We start from the raw sequence: 15,259 nt of genomic DNA, 5'->3' as shown, positions 1-15,259 counted from the left end.
CCTCCCGGCGACTCGCTCGGGGGGAGGCGGCCCCCCCGCCCTGCGCCTCCCTCACACCGAGTGGGGGACCCTCCCAGGGCTGTGGGGGCCCCCCCGAGGCTGTGGGGATCCCCCCGCGGAGCCGGGACCCCCCGAGGAGCGGGGAGCCCCCCGGCAGGCAGCGGGGACCCCCCCGTCCCTCCCCGGGCCGCCGGCCCCGCAGCCGCCCCCGGCCGCCCCGCGGTAAGTTGTGGAGGGCTCCTGCCGCTGCCCGGCCCGCCCCCCGCCTCCCTGGGAAAGCGGCTTTTTGTCTGCTCTCCGGCGGCGTAAATCAGCCTCGTCTCAAAAATCCGGGGAGCCGCCGAGCGCCGGAGTCGGAGCGCGGAGCTCCCCGTGCCCGGGGCTGCCGCCGGGCTGCTCCGTGCCCTGCCCCGGAGGCTGCGGCAGGAGTGGAAGCTGCTCACGCGTTCAGCCGCTCCTTCCCCGGTTGTTGTAGCAGTCGCTGACCTCCAGGCACTATGAATAAACAGCAAAGCTGGGAACAAAAGGAGTCTTCTGGCTGCCATTATCTCACATTAACATAGCAGACGCGCTGCGGTGTGAACAATGCGAGTCTCATTCGCCGATAATCAGCGAGTACCCAGGCATTTGGATTACCAAGGCAACAGGCAATGGTAGAATACTGGGTGGGTGTGTTTTTTATTGTAAAGGAGCAGTCGGATATGGAAACCCAGGTATATTGATAAAGCAGAGCAGAAGGAATGCCTGGTGGCAGGGGGGGACCGAGGACGTGGGGTTGCATTCCGACACACGTGAGATAAATAAGGCATGGATGGAGCAGGTCTGCTGCGAGATGCAATAAAGATTAAACTGCATTTGTCAGGCTGAAAGCGATCATAAGATAATTTCAGCATTTTGGAAAAGGTAACAGGTGGCATGTTAACAATAGGGCTGTTACCGGAGGATTTTGTAATGTAATCCGGGCTGTAGTAATGCATTGCATGGTCTACTTGTGTGACAATGGAACTGGGTGTGATGCTTTAATCTTTTTTCCTTTGATCAGATGGATGCTGTAGTCCCATACCGTCAATACGGTGATAACCCCTTCAGCTTCTGCTGAGGCAGGAGCAGGTCTCTGTAGCATTTGTTTCTTACCTGCATAGCTGTGATCATTTGTTCCACCTGCACAGAAATAAGTTGCGTTGTGTCTGTATCTCGGCGCGCGGCCGCGCACACACGTGTGTGGACATACGTGAAACCGATAACTGCTACCGGGAGCGTAGCAGAGCTGTGTGTGTGAAGGGGGGCGTGGGTGTTTGCAGGCTCAGAAACACCGGAATTAATCTCATTATTTGGCCTGATGCGTTCTCTAATTTCAGGGGTAGGTTCAGACGCACTAACTCTGGGCGAGCAGCGTCGGACTCCGCAGGCATGGCTCTGGGAGTAAGGAGGCTGTTTGTAGAGTAAGGCAGCAAGCGTGGCACAGCCTGACCTGTAGCAGCCGCATGGGAGCGGGAAGGCAATGTTCCTGCCCGGGGCGCTGCCTAAGTCACACAGGCCTCGCAGGCCTGGCCAGGACTACGAAGAAAAAGTTGAAGGCTTTCAGCTTCCAAGGTACTGCGTATCACCTGCTGAGCCGCAGCCTTCGTTTCGCAGGTCTGTCTCCACGCACGCGGCTGTATCGTACATATGTGTATGGCTACAAGTGGCTGGCTGCATTGTGCATCTGTGTGGCTACGTAAAGGGCTACTGGAAATGGGCGTGATATTTGAAAGAGCAGAAGCAGGGCGTGATAGCCATCTGCTAACTGCAGGTGCTGTCTAAAGCAGAAGCTGACAAATTGCTCGCTGCTTTCACCTCTTGACTGTTTCACCTGCATCTGCTCGCCTTGATCAGATTCAGAACATTTCCATTTTTTTTCAAGCAGCTTGCCAGAAAGCAGTCTTCCTTCGTTTTATAGCGAATTATGAAATTTCTAACCGCTTTTAGTCTTCCTCTTCTGTTTATGTTGCCCATAGCCCAGTACAGGCAACATCCAGTACTGAAACAACTCTTGTGGTAATTCTCTTAACAGGGAAGGGCTAGATACAGATGCTTTTGGAGTCAGGAGAATTAAAGATTTGCCCAGGGTTAGGAAGCGTATTCATCTGGTTGGAAAAAGTGGAGGGAAAGAACACACTTGAGAAGTTTTGTGGGGATAATTTTTGGAGCTGGATATTTTCTCTGGAAGACCTGAATGTTTGGAGTCATGCCATTAGGAAGTAGAGAGAAGCAGAATCTTGCAGAACACTTCCGGAATGACTTTTTTCGTATTCACATTACATAAATACACCCAGTGATTTGGATGGGACTCTCCTTGTGTATTTGTTGGTTGAACTAAATAGCGGAGTTTTAATATATGCCAATGTTCTTAAACTTCTTCAAATAATACTACTAAATACAGAAAGGTGTATGAGGAAGGTATGCATCCCGTAGGCTTCATCAGTCAAAAGTAACTTATTGCAGCCCTCCAAAGTCAGTGCTAGCTGTCACAATTATTACACCGTTCTCTTTTCCCCTCATGTTTCATGTAAGTACCTTAGGGTACCTGTACACAACATCAGCTTTTAGTTTGCTTTGTGTTGAAATGATATGCAGATATGGTCTTTGCTGCCTTTGCAGTATGCCTTCATATCTCCTTGCTGACTGTAAGTGGTCTTCATATGCTTTCCATGCTGGTGTCTCCTTGATCTGCCATTTTCCTCCAGGTGAACAGATTATCTTGAGTAGTTCCTACAGCCTACCTAAAATGCAGCACAAAAGGTCAAGTGATACCTTGATCATTTTTTTTTTGTGATAAAAAAGATGTTAATAATAATGTTTTTCGATATCTGTGAACTAAACTAAAAATAGGTGTTGTGTTGTAAGCTAGCTTTGAATGTTTACGTTGAAACATTTCAGCTGCACATGTTAGCTGTTTGAAGATGATGCATATATCTAAGTTGGTGAGGAATTGGTTTTGTTCCCCTGGGGAACAATCAATGAAAATGAGAAGTTAGTTGTTTGTGTCTAAATGTGTGGTGTTCTTAAAAAAAAAAAAAAAAAAAAAAAAAACACATTTCTGAAATGTTTCTGATTGCCAGTAAGGAGCAACTAAATTTGGTTTTCTGGTATCACATTGCTTCTCCAAAGTAGTAGTCAGGACCAAGTATAGTTAAGTGGAAATTTGAACAGAAATAAATAAAAATTTCCACTTCATCTGTTATTTGCAAATAGGTTGTCAGGGCCTGCTAGCTTACTGAAATGGGGAAACTTTGCTGAAGTCCTTCCTGGAGCATTCTAGCGTTGTAGGTAACTGCTAATAGTGTTACACCTGTTCTTGTGATTTTATTTTTAAAGAGTTTTGGGGGATTTGTTGATGCTGATAAGGAAATAGCGGAGATGTGATGAAATTCATGCCTATTCTGTAACATCAGCTCACTGAAAAGGCCATTTGAATTGAGTATATGCATGGCACTATGCGAAACACTGTTTTTCTTAGAGTAAGCTTAAAATTAGTTTATGGTGGTGCCCTAATTGAGAAGGATTGCTGAATGAATCTGTATTAATAATTAAAGCTACATGCATGGTGTTCATATGAGAAAAACCCAAGTAAAACAAAAACTAAACCTGGATGAAAGTAAGTAAAGCTGCATAATTTGTGAGATAATACAGGGCATGAAATGCAAGTATCAACACTAGACTTAAAAAGAGCTTCATTTCCTGTTCTGATTGTGGGATTTGGTTTTTGGTTTTGGTTTTCATTGCAGATGAATGGGATTTTAGAGAGAAGAGGTGAGAGACAGGAGCATGGAGTCCTGTTTGGAAATCATGTGCTAGTTTGTATTAAAGTAGTGTCACCTAGAGGCTCCAGCCAAGAATACAGCCACGGGGTGCTCGGCACCCTGCACACCCGCGCTCCCACAGGGGCACAGGCATGGACCTGGAGATCTGCCACTTGCCAGAGGCTAAGAACAAGTCGGGAGTGTGGGGCCCGGTCTGTGTGTGGGCTGTCCTGACTCGTGACTACACGTAACTGCAAAGGCGTGTTGGCCCAGTTACAGCTCGGAATTTCACTCCCTGTCACCACGTGCATGCTCCTCGCTTCAGGTGCGCGGGTTGCATGAGAAGACACCTGAGAGATGACAGTCAGTGTCACACTGGTAGCGACCTGCTCGTACTGGTGTCGGCTGAGGAAGCTGTGTGGCCTGCGTGTGTCGGCCACCAGTCAGGTGGAGTGGCGGCGCTTCAGAAGCACTAAGGATCACTGCAAAACTGTGAAGTTGGGTTGAGGGTAAGCAGCAAAAAGTAGTCGCTGAAAGCCCAGTTCTGTGAAACTTGATGTCAGTGCTTGGAGTGAAAAGATTTTTTGAGAAAGCCAACATCTGGTGCTTTTCTGCGGTAGTTGATAGATTTTCTCTGCTTTAGACAGGGAGAAATGCTTTACAAATGCAGTTTAGACACCTGGCCTTCTCAACAAGTGATGCGGAAAATCACCAGGAAGATATTACTCCAGTTTTACCCTCCTCCACATTATGTAAAAATACCATTTCTCTCGGGATGTGTACTTCACTAAACAGTCTGAATCTCTCCTTCCTCAATCAATGAAGATACGTAAACAGAGTATTAGATACACATACAATTGCTTTAATGATAACTGTAGTTTCAGTTACGTAAACATATTTAAAGTGCAGCATTTTCAAATAATGCTACAAATCATGTGTGAGTTATGGTAATTCCCTAGCTTTAATTTACTATGTGGAGCTTACTCTCTGTGAAGCAACTTCTATTAGAATTAGCTGACAGTCGCTGCCTGACATGAAGCCTGTAACTATTCCAAAGAGGTTGGCTATCTGTTTGGTTCTGTTTTTCTAGCTTTGGGATTAAGAGAAGCTGTTAAGACCTAATTACCAGTGTACCTCTCTGACATTTGTGCTGTATTACCAGTGGTTTCTGTGCGTTTGCCAGCAGCTCAGAAATCTTTCCTCCTTATGCCTTGATCACAGCTTTGCTTCCTCATAGTTTGGGAAGTATTTTCCCTTCATCTCTTCCTCTTTGCTCTATGACTTCCTCTGCTGTTTGGCCTTCAATGCTGACCAGTAGTATGCATAGGTTCATTAACACTATTATAAATTTAGTCAATACTCTTTTAGTGGACTCCAGCTGAGCCCAAACTGACTCACTGCCCTCCAGGGTGTAGTGAGAGACTTAATTACCCTTGTACCGTTCAACAGGAACAATGTTGTGGGCAGCACGTCGCTTTGGCTGGAGATGTTGAGGCTTCTGTCCCTATTGGCTGCCATTTTCAAGCTTCAAGAAAGGGACTTCAGAGCAATTTGCAGCTCTGTAGAGTAACAGCAGAAAGTTCTTTAGCAAATGAGAATTGGATTGGTCACGTTTCAATACAGTACTTAAATGGATTTCCCTTTGATGGCAAGAGAATTCCTTCGGGTTGTCTAAGGACAGAAACGTGAGTTAGAAGGGTGGAGAAGTGGAAGGGCAAGTAATCCTGTAGCTAAGTGACGCACGCTCCAGCATGTGTACTGCTTAAAACCAGAGCAGTTCACCCAGTGGAGGCACGGCAGGTACTGCACCCAGCGTGGCAGAAGTTGTACTCAAACACACGTGTAATGAGTGGGCGATAACCTGAGTACCGTGCTGAGGAATGCGAACCAGGAGAATGCCATGTGTTTCTCATTGGGGTAGGGGAAGTGAAGTGTGTGTGAAGGGAGGCCTGGCTCAGTAAGTGCATATTAGCTGTATAAGTTGCTGTTCTGCAAGGCACATCCGCCACTATTTCAGAGTTGCCAGAATTTCTGACACTAATGTTGTCTGTGATTTAAAGCTAAGTCCTATGTTGGACAATGTAATAGTCGTGTGATTCAGCGTGCATGGCGAATGAATAGTTCTCATCAAAGCTACGCCCAGTCTTCTTTTTTGGCTTTCATGTGTTATGCTGGATTTCCTGTGCTGGAGACTTCCATAATATTATCAACAGTTTGGCTTCTTGAGGTGTCACTTGACTGTAATACCGTAAAAATTGAGTGATTAGCTCTTTGTAATTGGATAAAGTGACTGCATAGTCTTTGAGAACCCAGTGCAGCCTTCCACTAAACAAATGCTCTGACTCTACAGTTGGATAAATAATATATGAATTTTCTTCTGTGTACTGTAAAGGAGAACAGAAAAGAGAAACATACTTTGGAGACAGTGAAAAAACGGGTACAACTTTGTAACAGCAGGCTAAGGCATCACTAGCTCAAAGTCTGAGCGTGTACACAAGCCATACGGCATATTTGCAGTAGAATCACCTTCAGTGACTTTGTGGTTTGGTCCCTGCCTGTCCCTACCCTTCTTATTTACTCCTACACTTACAAAATATTTGCTTTGTCCCTCAGGTTTTATTACTTGTTAGCAGCACCTCATTAGGGAATATAGAGGAATGGCTGCAGTGAGTCCTTTAACTGCTTATGTCACGGCAAGATATTCTTTGCAGTCATCAAAGTATACAGGCACCCATATGTGCCATAAATACCTAAAAAAAAAAAACATAGAGCAGACATCGGCAAAAACCGTCAGAGAAGAAAATAAAGTAAGAGGCATCATTTAGAGCAGGAAAAAAAGAGGAGAGCTTCATAGCAGTCACAAATTCTGGGTTAGTCATCATTCATCTCCATGCTGACAGAGGGGACTTGCTGAAACCTTGCGTCACTTGCAAATGTTAGTCACTGAAGCCATTGTCTGAGCCTCTGAATGAGATTAGGAAGATCTTCAGCCTTCTGAAAGAAAGTATTTTAAAGAAAAATGGGCTGAGAGGACTTGCAGATTGCACTGCATTAAATATGCCCTTATTCACACATTGTTTTATATGCATGCTGTCAAGGTAAACATTACCTGTCAAGCATCTCATATAGAATTAATGTTTTTCATTAATTTTCCCTAATTATTTGTTAGGGGAAATTACTCTTTTCCCTAATTTAATTCGTTCATTTTTTTGTGATTCCATTATTGCTTAATTCAATTCAGGTATTTTGAAACAAATAGGTCAGTTTAAATTCGTAGTTACGTTCTAACACAACGCTGTTGTGCTGACACAGCGATACCGAATTTGTTTGGCATTTGCTAGTTGTTTGTAAAATGTTATTTCATTTTAACTTAGTTGCTATTGCTGTTACTCGATTATTGGTCACTTTGGACATCGGCAGATTTTTTTAAAGGGGGGAACACGTCTTTGTGCAATGTGATTGCTATTCTTAAATGATTTACACTGGATTTTATAGGCAGGTTGAAGAGCAAACACATACACAGTCCCTTGTTTTGGCTGGTAGCAGAAAAGGGAGGAGGAATCGTCCAAGCCTGGAGTGCTGTCTGGGAACATGGGCGAGTCACCTGCCTTGTCTGCCACAAGCCCTTGTTAGGACGCTGGCAGGCCGTTTGTCTCGCCAGCTGCTGTGCGAGTAGTTGAGATGGACTTGATGGTGCAGGCTTAGAAGCGCTCGGATACAGAGCTCAGAGAGCCTGTGGGGGCTCTTCAGGCAAGGTAGTCCCGTACAGAATTCTAGCAGTAGTTGGCAATCCAAGGAAAAATGCCATTCTTGATACAAAATAGAAATCAAGGCCTTTTGAAAATGAAAGAGCAATGTGTACTTATTGAATGGCTTATATCTAGAGGAGGAAAGATCACGTGTGTATATGTGTACATATATGCAAATAGAAATTTAATTTACAAGTTAATAATATGAGAACAAACAAATCTAAAATAGGCATGTATTTTACAGTGATGGGATTAATAGTTACTTTCATAGGTGTTAACATATTTCATTAATTACGCTAGATGTGTACATATCCTGTGTTCGTTTTGCCACCATTAAAGCTTTCCTGTGAAAAGAACTGTAAGAAATGCTTGCTTGTATCTGTGGACAAAGCTAATGGAAAAATCCAATCCTCTCATCCACATATTTATCTGAAAGATGTGTTGTATATCTGCAGTTGATTTTCTAGCATGCTGATTAGCTAATACTGTTTTTGGCATGCAGCTTATCCGTCGTGTAGGAGAACACTATCTGAATTTCAATTTTCTTTTCAAAATGATGTTGAACTGCTTTTCCTTTAAAGGCTCTTCTGGCCATTTGGGGACCCAGTGCAGACAGTGGAGCTGCAGTCTAGTCTCAAAATCTAATTGAATTGATATGAGGCAGCTGAAGCAGTGATTGTTGAAGAGCTTGAGATGGATTGCCAAAAAATAAGTGCTTCTGAGCAACTTGCTTAGTGTCGTCCTCATTTGAAAACCTGCCCATGAGTTGATTTTTACTTCCACTGGTAATAGGCCTTTATGGCAAATGCCCTGTGTTTCAGTATAGTTAAGGAATTTGTTAGTTCTACGTGGTTTTGATATGATATGATCACATTGCTATTAAAGAAGAAGAAAAAAGCACTCTTAAGAGTGCTGAAAAAAAAAATTTTAAAGAAGTGGGGAGTTAAAGAAATGGGGAAATGCTGGTGTTAATAACCTTTGTCCACACCAGCAATTTGCCACCATTTAACCTTCCAAAATCTCATTTTCCTGAACATTCTTTTTTCACAGTGATGGGTCTTTCCCTTACGATTCTGTTCCCTGGCAGCAAAATACCAACCAGCCTCCAGGTTCCTTATCAGTGGTCACCACGGTATGGGGTGTGACTAATACCTCTCAAAGCCAGGTAAGCTTCATTTTTTATGTTTCCTCCCCCCTAGATACATGTTTTGATTAATGTTTGCAAAATGAAATGCTTTGGGGAAAATTCTAATAGGATCAATAACAGTGTCTGTGTTCTCTTTGTTGTAAATGTGCATTTTTTTTCCCAGTTGTGTTCTCTTTGGTATCATCAGAAAGGAGGTGTTTGAGAGTTTGAGTCAGCAACTCGTTTAGCTGCATGCAAATGACAGTCTAGGGTATTGCACATATTTTGCAATATGGTTTTAACACTAAAAGCATAGTTTTGGTGTGATCCCAAACCTCCTGGGAATTTCAGATTGATTTTTTTGTTTTCTAATTAAAAATTGTATTTTCAGCTGGGTTCACAAAATGGTAGTTTTTGTCATTTTTACCTGGCATTATGTCATACCAGTGATGTATGATCTGTATCATACTAGTGATGTTCAGATCTGGTGCCAACTCTACCTCCATGCTGAGGTGCTAACTGCCAGCTATAGGCTGTGCTCTCTCTTCAGCCTCTCTGTTGTTACTGCCTTACTTCGCAGAAAATATTTCAGTATGCATTAGAGCAAAAGCATGATCTTCTGGCTTCCAGGCAAAAACCATATTTATTGGATTTTCACTGAGTTCTCTCCACGCTTTTACCTCTCTTTTTCTTCTCCAATGTGTATCAAATTATTCTATACAAAAAGAAGCAGTTTTAATGAAAAGGACACCAATTATCTCTGATAGTGTGCTCTACAAGGCATGTGGTACAGATGTTACTCTCGGACAGTGTAGTCCTTTTTTACAACATAGATGAAGTGCTTAAACACTTTGCTGTGTTTGGCGAGTGCATATGGTGTATGAATCTAACCTGTCTTTCCCATAGTTTCCAAATCAAACATCATACCAAATTTTTCTGTTTGTTAGATTCAAAATTTGGTTTAGAAAAGTAAAAATAAAATTGTTGTGTATTGAGTCATTAAAAAATAAATAATTTAGGAGCCAAGTCATACAGATAGTCACATGGCAGTTACTGTTCTTAAGTCACGGTCTTCCTTCAAAAAATAAAGATAGGTAACAGTTACCAGATCTGTGACCTCATTTATTTATGTTGATTTCTTTTTAAACCTTAAAAGAAAAGGTATCACACCTGGGTGAGAAATAGTTGAGTAAATATAAGCATGTAGGACAACAATAGTACTGGACAGAAAATGGAAATGCAGTTCCTTGTGGGAATATTTCACACTTAAAAAAATAAAAAATAAAAAAAATGACTTGGTGTTTTGTTCTATCTTAAGAATACTGTTACGTTATTTAAACTCTTTGTGATACTTCAGAAGAATTTGCGATAAAAGAAAGAGTGCTTTTGTACAAGAAGAAAACGCTTCTTCAGAATCACTGCAAGAAAAGGGTGAACCTGTGAAACACGAGGCTTGGTTATAAGCTGTTCAGAGCAGACTGAGGTGAATGGCAGGGTTTCCCTTGAGTCTTCATGCTCCCCAAGGAAGAGGAGGGAGGCAGATTCAGAGATTTGGTTTCAAATTCCAACAGCCAATAAACGCAATACTACTATGTGACTTGGTCTTATGCAAAAGTCATGACTGCTAGATTTCTTCCCAAGTAGCAGAAAGATTTCCATGCAGGTAACCATGAAACTTCATGCTTATATCTCAAAGAAAATCATAGCATTTTCTGGTTCAATCGGAAAAAAAAATATTCAAACAAGCAAGCCGAGTTCTTTCAAAAACAGAGCAAGGGATTCTTCTCTTCAGAAGTCATAAAAGCAACTAATAGACTTCTGTAGAAAATAGGTTAAGCTACAGAAATACATTCTTGCACAGTTCTGACATCTGTGATGTCCTTTACAGTATGTTGTGGGACTGGATACTTGCAAGTCATTTTGAGGCCCTACATCAAACAAACAAAAAAAAAAAGCATATGCTTTCTCTTAATTGGATGAATGTCACCTAAAGAGCATGGCTGTAGCAGGTCTATATCAAAACTATTTTAATAAGCGTGTTTGTTAACTAGGTGGAATCCAAGCTACCTCCCATGAAACAAAATTAGAGTTCAGTTCTCATGTTAGTTTAGAAATGGCAAAAGGAGAGAGCAGCAGAAACCAGTGCACATAGACTTCAACAAGATGTACGCTCATTAGAGTTCAGAGTACAGGATGGTTATATTGTAATTTATTGATTCCAGCAAATCAACACAATTTGCTTGATGTAGTTCAAAGTACAGCCCCTTACTCTCATGTTTCTATTCACAGGTGCTGGGAAATCCGATGGCAAATGCTAACAACCCGATGAACCCAGCAGGAAATCCCATGGCTTCTGGGATGACTACCAGCAACCCTGGAATCAACTCGCCTCAGTTTGCTGGACAGCAGCAACAATTTTCAGCCAAGGCAGGCTCCACGCAGCCGTACATACAGCAGGGCATGTATGGGCGACCCAACTACGCTGGAAGTGGAGGCTTTGGTGGGAGGTAAGATTTACACGTGTGAGGTGGAAAAAGGATGTAAACAGTTGATGAAGCTTGTTTTAGTGACGTGACGGAAGTGTCACACACTCATTTTAATTACATAAAGTCTCAGTAGCTCTTTTACGCTGCTTAGCTGAAGCCCATTCTGCTTATGCAGCTTCAGAAATCGGATACTCAAACTGCAGCAAAATTCATCACAGTAAATGGAAATGGCTTAGGTCAATCAATTAGCTCTAATAACCCCCCAAAATAAAGTTTTAATTAAGAGAGATTGTTAAATAGACCACAGGCTTAGGAATGATTAACATTTAATAAGGCCAGGATGTGAAAAGTATTGATGGTATAATTTAAAGACTTGTATCCAGGAATAAACTTGAGTAGTAAGCAACAGTAGATTCCTATGGATGGGGTATTTCTGCCCAAAGACTTGGAATTTGAAAAAAATAGGGGGTGGAGATTTTTGTTAAGAGAGATGATCTAACTGTGTTTTTATTCTGGAGAAGCAAATGCTGCATTTGCACAATAGGCCAAAACTAATAGCCTGGGCTTTGTTACATGTTGACTTTCTGTGTCTGTCCTTTGTAAACAAGGGTGGTAAGTCCACTTAACTGAAACCACTATTTATGGCCCCTCTGCAAAGCCTGCTGATAAGGTTGTTAACATAGTCAGTCTAGTGTGAAGAATATAAGCCTAGAACTCGGGGGACTTTATCTCTCCTTTCATCTCTGCCACCGATCTACCGAGTAACCTTGGACAAGCCATAAAGTTTCTGTACCTGTGTATTAACTTCTCTAAAATGGGCACAGTAACAGTGACCTGCATTTATAAAGATAGTTGAGGTCTTGGAGTGGGAAAGATGGGGTTTAGCTTCATTTATCTTACAATCAGTAGAAGAGCTGGGTAGGAACTACAAAATTCCCTATATAGGATCCAGAAGAGTCGATTATGCTGGTTTTCTCCTGGCTATTTTGCTGAGGTTGAGGGAGTAGTGTTTTTACATAGGGAAAACTTGGTATAATTCACCATTGGGGCAGATGAATGCAGTGGTGTGGAGGCAGCAGTCTGTTCATGTTGCTGTGCAGTCTGCCCCTAAATTATTGGGAAATGAAGCTTGCGTTAACTTTCTGGACTTTGGTTCAACTTCTCGGGGAGTTTCAGAGCTGCAAAGCAGTTCAGTGCTCATGAAACAGCTGGAGGTGGTGCCTTGCAGTCCTGGTGGCAGCCCTAACACTGTGGCATGTGAGCAAGCTGGAAATTGATACGTGGTTTTGGAACAGTTTGGATGAGGAACACACCAAAGTTCAAAACAAAACCCACTAGGCATGTCTTAATTCTCTGTTTCTTTCTTTCTTTCTTTCTTTCCTTTCTTCCCGGTCAGTTACCCTGGAGGCCCAAATACCCCCGCGGGCATGGGGATCCCACCACACACGAGGCCGCCAGCTGATTTCACCCAGCCAGCTGCTGCTGCCGCCGCTGCTGCAGTTGCTGCTGCAGCTGCTACAGCAACAGCTACAGCTACAGCCACTGTGGCAGCCCTTCAGGAAACGCAGAATAAGGATATGAACCAGTATGGACCGGTAAGAGCGTAACCCTTACGTCTTTGTACCTGCCTGATTTGGACCATTACAGGGGATTGGGCTGCCTTCCCTTGTTTATTAGGGTGCCAACCCTGTATTTTTGCATGGGCATGGTTATAAATGCTTATGAGAAACTTCTGGAATGTGTGTATGTTGTTATGAGTCAAAGAACCCCATTTTTTCCCCTCCAATAAATTTTGTGGTTTTTAGATTGTCCTTTAAAAAACACAAAGGTTACCCAAAGTTACGGCTTCATCTGATATGATGTATTATTGCTGCCTTTGCCAGCCCTGTGAACCTCTAAGCTAGAGTACCTGGTGAAATGTATCAGAGTCTGGGAATAGGTTTTGTACTACTTGGGTAATTGCTTATTTTGCCAACTGCAGTCAATTGTTTGTTTTTTCCCTTCAAATGAGGAAACAATAGAAAAGAAATTTGCTTTTTAATAAAGCTGTCTGTGAGAACAGCGGTGAGACATGCATTTCTGGTGATCCACTGCCTCCAGCATGTCATGATTTGCTGTAATAATTTTTTCTTCAAGTAAACAAGGGTTCAGTTGCTGCAGGTTTTCTCCTTTGCAAACCTCCCAGAGCTTTGAAGTATATGGGCCCATATGCCAGATGATACAACAAAGGGTAGCACCTTAGAAATTGTAGCATGGTGCTCTATGTACGCAGCCAACTTCCTAGCCTGTTGTCTAATGGTAATGGAGTAGCAAATGTAGACTATTTAATGGCTCATTGTAGACATAAGTCTGTCCCTGTCTCTTATGCCTTCCACAATTCCAACTAAATTTTTATTATAAATAACATCACCACCCATCAAAAGTTGGAGAACATTGAAGAAAAATGCGACATAACACATCCCTTTCTTCCCTCCCCCCAAAAGCATGTTCAGCTCCCTCCTCCCATTTTAAATGCATGTCGCATTTTATTCTTTTTTTTTTTTCTTCTTCTTCCGTTGAAGGTTTGTTCCTCTTTCCAGATGGGTCCAACTCAGGCTTACAACAACCAGTTTATGAACCAGCCTGGTCCTCGTGGCCCTGCTTCGATGCCAGGCAACATGAACCCAGCAAGCATGGGTGCAGGAATGACGCCTTCCAGCATGAGCGGGCCGCCCATGGGCATGAACCAGCCGAGGCCTCCTGGAATGAGTCCCTTCAGCACCCATGGGCAAAGGATGCCTCAGCAAGCCTACCCAGGCCCACGCCCTCAGTCTTTGCCTATACAGGGCATAAAGAGGCCGTACCCAGGAGAGGTACGAAATTCTCTAACTTGCTTTATTTAGTGTTGAGTATTGTTTTGGCTGAAAGTTGCTATGTGCTGAGCAATGCGTGGTGTACCTCCCTCAACAATAGCTGTGTATCTGTTCCAAATTTGGTAGGAATGCTTCTTTTAAAGTACAAGTGGCAGCAGCTCTTGCTTTTTAGCTTCTACTGTATTCAGGTTGGTTCTAGCTATGTTAGTCAAGGTGACAGTCATTAAAACCATGAAAGGCCCCAAACCAGCGGAGCCCTCAAAATGTCGCTTTTTTGTTCTCGAGCTAGATGGTGAATTCATAGACCCTAAGAATAATTCCTTCACAGGGGTGGATTTATTTAACTTGACAATTTAAAAGAGATGTTGAAGGTGAAATACTTATTTGAGTCCAATACATGTGTCATTTGCATTTTTTCTTGGGTAGTTTTATTGTTATAAGGAAATACAGGGAGTATGTTGTATGAACACCCATAATATTAACATTTATTTTGAAGAATACTTGCCTTCCAAACTTCTTGAGGTTTGATTTTCATGGGCGCTGGGATGAATATAAATCTTGCTGAGCTCAAGTCCCTCTGTGTCAGCACTTACCTAAGTTTATTTGGAGTGTGGTATTTCTGTCTAAGTTTCCATGCTGTTATGTGAGATCTGAGTGGCTTTGTGTACAAAATTACCTGGCCGTTGACTTGTATTGTGACTTTGGGCAAGGCAATTAGGGTCAAAATTTTAAAGGAATGAAGGAAATTAAAAATACAGACAGATTAGCTTTTGGATTTTAAAATGAAGAAATTCATTTTACTATTTAAATTGGTGTGAATTAGGAAGTAGATGCTTCTGAGAATTCCATCAATTGCCTCTCAGCATCTATGTACACCTAAATGTCTTTACAAATCTAGCCACCAGTTACTAGCTTCAGAGATAATTTCCTGGTGAAATTATGTATTAAACTGAGGCAATAGCAGTAGCTATAACTCAGTTGTAGAGCTTTGAATATTACTATATTACTCTGACTATAATAACAGTACTAAGAGTTTATAGAAAACATACAGTGAAGAGTACCGTGCACAAAATATAGCAAACATTTCTTCTTGAGTTACATTTAAATATTCAAGAAACTGTTTTTAAAAAATCTGAAAAAAAAAGGATACGCTTTTAGAGAAATTACTTCTCTGGGAAGGTATTTGACTCGGCAAATGTTGCCACTTACTGTGCAATTAAAAAAAAATACGATGTGGCTTGTACACATAATTTTTATCTTTAGA

At 42.3% G+C, this 15,259-nt stretch overlaps 1 protein-coding gene across 16 annotated transcripts in view; it reads left to right on the top strand.

The window, feature by feature from the left end:
* Nucleotides 1–15,259, top strand: part of ZMIZ1 (zinc finger MIZ-type containing 1) — a 344,474-nt gene that overhangs the window by 297,957 nt on the left and 31,258 nt on the right. For 14 of the 16 annotated variants that reach the window (XM_068689469.1, XM_068689458.1, XM_068689461.1 and 11 more), the window contains 4 exons: nt 8,582–8,696; nt 10,947–11,164; nt 12,540–12,738; nt 13,705–13,995. In XM_068689469.1, coding sequence (XP_068545570.1) covers nt 8,582–8,696; nt 10,947–11,164; nt 12,540–12,738; nt 13,705–13,995 — 823 coding nt within the window. The remainder of the gene's footprint in view (nt 1–8,581; nt 8,697–10,946; nt 11,165–12,539; nt 12,739–13,704; nt 13,996–15,259) is intronic. The other 2 variants (XM_068689467.1, XM_068689474.1) reach the window with 1 other exon arrangement.

This window comes from Anas acuta, chromosome 7 (assembly GCF_963932015.1).
Source record: "Anas acuta chromosome 7, bAnaAcu1.1, whole genome shotgun sequence".
Taxonomy (NCBI): Eukaryota; Metazoa; Chordata; class Aves; order Anseriformes; family Anatidae; genus Anas; species Anas acuta.
The sequence above is the reverse complement of the archived record's forward strand: the minus strand, read 5'-3'. Positions and strand labels throughout refer to the sequence as shown.